The sequence below is a fragment of the Acanthopagrus latus genome, chromosome 2 (genome assembly GCF_904848185.1).
Source record: "Acanthopagrus latus isolate v.2019 chromosome 2, fAcaLat1.1, whole genome shotgun sequence".
Lineage (NCBI taxonomy): Eukaryota > Metazoa > Chordata > Actinopteri > Spariformes > Sparidae > Acanthopagrus > Acanthopagrus latus.
Genome location: NC_051040.1, coordinates 21,715,366 through 21,722,419, shown reverse-complemented (window position 1 = coordinate 21,722,419; position 7,054 = coordinate 21,715,366). Strand labels below are relative to the sequence as shown.

Here is a 7,054-nt window from a genome sequence, read left to right as displayed (position 1 = left end):
GTCAAATGTAGGAGCTGATCATGTGGCTCGGTTATATTTAACATCTTAATTGATTCAATAAAAGGATGCCTGTGGCGCCACCTGTAGATTACTTCATAACCCACTGCACAAGCCTATTAGTTACACGTAGGCCATTTATAGGTGCAGATGAGGCCGGTGTGTGTGCATGTATAATGGCATGTAGCGTCAACATACAATAGCTCACTTAGTCACATACACAAAGAGCTGTAAATAGCATTCATGGTGAGCAGCCAAGGGGGCCAGGCATTCTGTGTGGCGGTCACATGAAAAGACAAGGCAGCAGTCAAATCAAAAGGAGCTTTATAATAATGAAAATGTTCATTTTTAAAACAGTTTGTCTTACAGACTCAGAATAAAAAAATAAAATAAAGCCCGTTTTTGCAAAGAGCAAGGTCAACAGATCAAACATTAAGAAAGGGTTGGTGTCCTGTTGCAGTAAAACTGGTGCTGGTGGAATCTTTAGCTGGAAATTTTGTTCTTGTTTTTTTTTTGCAAAGTACCTGAAGAATTTAAAAATTCTGGGAGCACCATTTAAATACAATTTGCATAACATAAAAACTGTCCAATATTCTAACCCCCCCCTTTTTTTTTTAAATAAGTTGTTTTTTTTCCAAAATGACGGTCAGTCACGTCTGAATTTTTTCCCACCCCTTGCTCTTGTGACAATACAATTGTTCCCCTCAAAAATTTTTGAGACATCTGCGAGGAAAAGCTCACATGAAAGTATGTAAGTGTACAAATTTAAAAACGCCTTAAAAAGTAAACAAAAATGGCTCTAAGGCATAAGTTATTAAATCTTCAAACTGGTAGGATCATGTACAAACAACCTGAGTATACATGTGAGTTTGTGAACATAATTTCATGATAGTTTTTAGAAGGCTGTCCATATATTTGTGAAGAGTTGAAGTCTTTGCAGAAATCCTTTAAGCGTCTCTTTACCGTCGCCACCTATTGTCTTGGTAGCCACGGCTGCCACCCCTGTCCTCGTGGTGTCTGCTTCCGCCTCTGCTGCTGTAGTGGCGGTTGCCACTCCTGTCGTTCTGGTGGTAATAGCTGTCCCGGCCGTGGCCGTGTTGCTGATGGCGGCCGGAGCCTGGCTCCTCCGCATAGCGCTGATTTCTGCCGCCGCTGTGCATCTGGGACGGCTGCTGTCGATACGGGGTGTTATTATGTTGCCTCGAGCCCCCTCTGCCAGAATTTCCACCTGCGGACAGCTGCCTCTGCTGAGGCGCGGAGAAGCCGCCGTTCAGCTGATCAAGCTGCTGCATGTGGAGCTGCCACATCGCGTTGTTCATCTACGGATGAAGAAAGAGACAGACAACAGGATGATGACTGGAGCAAAAAACCATGTCGCTTTTGCCATTTCAACTATGCAGTGTGCACGTTTCTTGATTTGTGTCACAGAATCAGGAGGTACATTTGAACTTTTACTTAAATTCGAGACTGTGCAGCCCACGGTCATTACGTTCATATAAAAATAAAACCTTACCACAGCATGCTTCTGCAGATTATCAGGAGAGGAATAGGACCGCTGCATCTGAGGGGGAGGAGTATACGGTGGCGAACTGAACTGGACTGGGGTCCTGTGAGAGGAAAGCAAACTGCTGTCAAATGTCCTCTCCTCATTTAAAAAAAAAAAAAAAAAAAGGCAAGATTGTCTGCCCAACATCAGGTACATATTCCACATGCTCGACTTCCACAGTTTTGATTATTATTCATGTCATTTTCAGTTCATGTTTTAATTGATTCTTTGATCTATTTTTACCTCTCTTGCATTTCATTTTTTTCAGAAATCACTTTATGGAAAATATGCCTGAGTCAAAGTTCATAAATATTCAGCTGGATGTGCAAAAAGAGTAAAAATAAAAACCCACCGAAAGAATAAAAGTACAAAACATTAAACTATAAAAGCCAGCACAAACATTAGTACAGATGTCAATATTACTGAAATGCACCCAGACTTCAGTGGTGCCAATTCTTTTTTATGATGCATTATCCAGCTACACAATAACCATCACAGAAGACCCACTATTAAATGTTGCTGGGCTTACAGACATTTGTCATTTCAGGCAGAGCACGTCCCTCTAATGATAACAACAACAACAACAACAACAACCTGCAAATAGAAGTTAGACCTGAAGCCAAAAGCAATTAGTACCAAGCCAAACAACAAGAATTAGTAACACATAATCCATCCACCTAGCCACATCAACTAGACATTACACGCGCTGCACAGACCAGGAAAATAATTGTTGTGTTCACTGCGCGCTGCTGTTGTTGGAAAACAAAGCGATGGATTTTTTTTAAAAAGCGACCGTGTGTGTGCCAAAGTCTGCTACTGAATATCTGACAAACAAGTCCATCAGTAGAGCTGGGGAGCCAAGTCTGACTGATCCAGTTCCAAGGGCCTGGATTTATTCACAGTTAATGTTGAAATCAGTGTTCATTACCAAACCTTTGCCTTGTTTTTTCTCACAAGGCAAATACTGCTACAGTGAAGATCCCTCATGTCAGGTACAAAGAAACAAAGCCACAAATGAACTGTCCCAAAACCAACTGTGGAAATTAGTGACGGTGACAAAGACAACAGCACAGAGGAAGTTTAGGAGTGAGGAGGATAGTAAAAGGATCTCTCTTGAAAGATTATGTCTTGATACAGAACTCAGTCACACATCAAAACCCAAAAATGACTGATGTAAAAGTCAAGGTAAGGCCAGCCAGTGTGTGGGTTTTAAGATGATAATTACAGCAACACTGTAAGCAAACTTTTAAAAAGGTGATTGATTATTTTTTTAGCCTCATTTTCAGGTATTCAAATTCCACCACTTTGGGTTGCTTTTGGGGAGATTAAATCTGCTGCCAGGAACTGATTATGCAAATCAAAATCAGAACATTCCTCATCAGAGAGTTTGCTCTAATATGCTGTAAACTATTTATGCATCAGTAAGAAAATGTTGAATTTTAGTTGGTTCTACAAAAGATGATACATACAAGAATCAAACACGGCAGTTATTTCTAACTACTAAATTTGATTCAGTTTTTCCAATAAATACTCTAAAAGCTAAATTTCTCTCTACTCGAGTAGTACAACAGGACATAATTTAACAAACTCAGAATGCACAAACTATATTACATTATTCTGATACTGTCTAATTTAACTCTAAGGCCAATACTTTTAACTTTTCCAGTAAATGCCCTGTACAGGCACTGGGGCATGAAATTTGGCATGTAACATGGAAAGGATTGCACACAGAGTCTTCTGTTTGTGTAAATACAGACCAGTCCAATCCCATTTCATGCAACATCTTTTGCCAGTGCTCCAATTTCTGTGCAAAAGGTACTGCCAACAGCAGCAAGTAATATTCAATACGGAGGAAGCGGGAACATATTCAACACGCACACAGAAAGTCTGGTACCAATTAAAAACTCAAAATTATTAACTACGTTACAAGAAGGCTTCATTCTCAGTCCAACAAATAGGTGATGCATTTGTTAAACGAGTTATTACAGTAACACATATGATTTTCAGGGCAAAATATTTCAGATTTAAGAGGTGTTCGGCAAAAACATTTCAAAAAGCTGACTATTCGGCTCACGAAGAAACAAGCGTTATGATTAATTTGTACTAAAAACTGCAGTAATTGAAAGCATTCACAATTTTTTTGGCATCTTTTTGATGGAAAATTCAAACTGTATGACCATAAAGACAATTAAAGAACTAAACAAATCATTTTTAAAAAATCTAATAAAATCCAACTGAAACCTAATTGAAGTATATCCCACTTTATCCAACATAAAGTTGTACCCTAGTCCATATAACTGAGTGGCCTGTTTGTGAAATGGCCTCTGTAAATCTAAGCCGCCTGATAAACATTTACACTATGTTTACTGATTTCCAGGACTCTTATTAAAAGGTAAACACTGAAGGAGTCAGCAACATGTGCACAGTTAAACTAGGCTCATACTACAGGAACCTCCTTGCTGTTATTTTATCCTCAAATTATATGCACAATTTAATGGGTCCAAACTGGATCTATCCCACACTGACCACCCAGTCATCACAGATTATGCTTAGAGTGACTGAGTCTCTGGCTGATTGACTGGTGCATCTCTACCCGACACATTTGCATGATGTATGCCTTCAGGTAAGCTCAAAAATCCACCTGCTTAAAATGCAGCCCAGAACCATCATGCTAATTGCTGTTTCTGCAAAGCTAGAGAGACACAAAGGTCTAGCCAAGTTGAGGCTGAGAAGAGCCAGAAGCTGCAGTAATTCTACTGACAAAACTGTTCATGGGACACTCTTACCTTTGGCCATGAGGATTTGGGGTATTTACAGGACTTGAATTCTGCGAGTTCCCTGGACTGCTGCTGTGAGTGCTGCCTACAATGGGACAAAGGGACAGAACACGAGGTATTAGGAACGGACAAAACAATACAGTTTAAAAAATAAGTATGTCCATAATGTGCTACAGGTATCACACTGTGATTTTCTACCATGTTCCTGCTGTTTACTCACTAGATTTTGCAGTAATCAATATCATCTTAGTACCAGCCACACAGCAAGAATATTGGCCATACTGTCTGCAACCTCTTGATGGAGCTAAGGTCCAAACTTGACTGACTAATGGAGCCCTGAGTATACCTGTAAATACAGAGGCTGCGATTTTAGACTTAACTTCCTCATTTGATTTCCTCATTAACCCTAACCCTAACCCTTTGATTTGGGACTCGGAGTGCACTCACATACACATCAATATCATTTTGTTTTAATACCATTATAATAATTATATTTTTACATAATAAATTAGAGTACATTGCCCTTTTTTGGTGACATTTATTTGCTACTTGCTATTAGCTTTATTAATAATATTATCTGAGGGGGCCAATTTATTTCTATTCCTATTATTTTCAAGAAGTGAGTGACTGGCACACCATGTCATTTATAAAGTGCCGAACTGGCAACAGTACATACATATTATTTTAATTGATTTTTCTTTTTTTTTTTTTAAAGGCGGGTGTATGGCAAGTGCACTACTCAAAATTACTTAGAACTATTGGGATATGGGACATACATGCATGCGCATGGATATGAAATAAAAAGCTAAATAAAATGTGTGTCATTATTTTTGGGGATGAAAAATATTCACAATACACAAAATAAAAAGTCTGACTTGTCACAGAATAAGCAGTCAATTGAAACACATTACCATCCAAATTAAACCAAATTGTAAAGCACTGTAACCAAGTCAATTTACTTAAGTGGTGTATCCAAGCATAACTTAATGGTACTTGTACTTTACTATTTCATTTACATTTAATTGCCAAATGCACTATGTAAGAGCTTTTTTATTATTATTATTATTATTATTATTATTATTATTATTATTATTATTATTATTATTATTAACTTTACCTGCAATTGGAATTAAAAAAAAAGAGAACAAACAGATTCCAATAATCAGAAAAATCCTTAATATTAGATTCAATCATAGGTTAACCCTGTCCATACATGCTTTACACACACGGTGTCACTGTGCATTTGTGCTGTTTAATCAATCATTGGATGCCGTTTTTTCAGACAAAGTCAACAGGGTTGAAAGACTTGACGTGTGAGATAAAACTGTTAACATAATAATGATAATAATAACAATAATAATAATAATAATAATAATAATAATAATAATAATAATTTCTAGCGAGTTATTCCTGGAAGTCAGATCATGTCCGGTCTCCGTAGCAAAACAAACACGGCAGCCCTCCGACTGTCTGGATCCGAAACCTAGCCATAACTCGGAAATGGATCTAACATCAGTGGTGGAGAAAGTATTCAGATTCTTCGCCTAACTTCTTCATAAAGTCACCTCACCTGATCTGAACTGCACATGAAGAGTTCTCCCAAAGAGCGCTGTCCCGTTGAGCAGCTGCACGGCGTACGGCGCGGACACCTCATGTTTGTAAACGGCGAAGCCAAATGTTTTCTGTTTCCCATCCGCGTCTTTAGGAATTTTAGTTCTGATGAGAGGTCCTGCCTGCAAAAACAAAAAACAAAACAATTAATCCCTAACGACGCGACCGGCCACCCAAACAACAACAACTAGCTAAAGCTAACGCTAGCCGCTGTTCGTGGTTCAACATCATCTGTTGGGACCGTCCACAGCGTTAGCATTCTAGCATATGAGATGGAGCCGCAGGTATTGCAAAATAAGCCTAGCACCCCAAGACTTCACATTTTATAGCCATGTTTATCTCTGACATGCTTTCTATTTGTTAGCATTGTGTTATGCTATCCATACACTTGACATTTGCTAGCTACAGCTAATGTTAGCAACAACAGCACCTGCACAAACAGCTCGAACAGCAGCTCCTCCGACACTCGCGAGTCCAGATTTCTTATGAAAAGCGTCCGGTCCGTTTCATCCTCTATTCCCATTGTACCTGAGCAGATAGGCGGATACTGGTACTGTCCGGGCGGTGTGTGGATGTTAGCGTATAGCGTAATTAAGCGCTCTGCGGAATTTAAACGGAAGGCCTGGATCGTCGTAAAGTGAAATGCCGTCACACTTTAGTTTCCGTCGTAGCGAACGGCGGCTACTTTACGACACATACTGCGATAGCCTCTTACCAGATGGCGAAGGAATGAACCGCCCTACTCTGCCTCTGATTGGCTTAATCTGATTTTGTCAGCCTTAACCCTAACCAATGTCGCTCCTGATGCCTAAATCTAACCAACCCAACCAAAGAACGCAATAGATACTAGCCAATCAGAAGCAGAGTGGGGCGGGTTGTACCTTCGCCATCCTGTGGAAAAAAGGGATCGAGGTACAGTTTCCATGAATTAAGTCTATAATGAAGCAAAATTAATTCATCCATGTCATATTTCATGAACTATCAAAAATGCACAATACATAACAGTATGTTATGCATGACTTCATGTTTAAACAATAGGTATATTAATGCAACAACTAAGGTATTTAAATTAATGATGAATTAATAATGTCTTCATGGGCAGAAAAAAAACAACTGACCAGTC

At 39.0% G+C, this 7,054-nt stretch overlaps 1 protein-coding gene across 1 annotated transcript; it reads right to left on the bottom strand.

Annotated features, from left to right (window-relative positions):
• Positions 1-304: 304 nt before the first annotated feature.
• rbm7 (RNA binding motif protein 7) lies at positions 305-6,619 on the bottom strand. The gene is made up of 5 exons (XM_037085320.1): positions 6,362-6,619; positions 5,891-6,053; positions 4,330-4,405; positions 1,511-1,604; positions 305-1,316 (listed from the first exon to the last, which is right to left on the bottom strand). Exons 1-5 carry the CDS (start codon positions 6,452-6,454, stop codon positions 957-959), a joined length of 786 nt encoding a protein of 261 aa, XP_036941215.1. The 5' UTR covers positions 6,455-6,619; the 3' UTR covers positions 305-956.
• Between the last annotated feature and the right edge of the window lie 435 nt (positions 6,620-7,054).

Coding starts and splice junctions, on each gene's coding strand:
- rbm7 (XM_037085320.1), bottom strand. CDS start 6,454: ATGGGAATAGAGGATGAAACGGACCGGACGCTTTTCATAAGAAATCTG. Junction 4,406..5,890: donor TCATGTGCAGTTCAGATCAG/GTGAGGTGACTT, acceptor GTCCCATTGTAG/GCAGCACTCACAGCAGCAGT. Junction 1,605..4,329: donor CCAAATCCTCATGGCCAAAG/GTAAGAGTGTCC, acceptor TTCCTCTCACAG/GACCCCAGTCCAGTTCAGTT.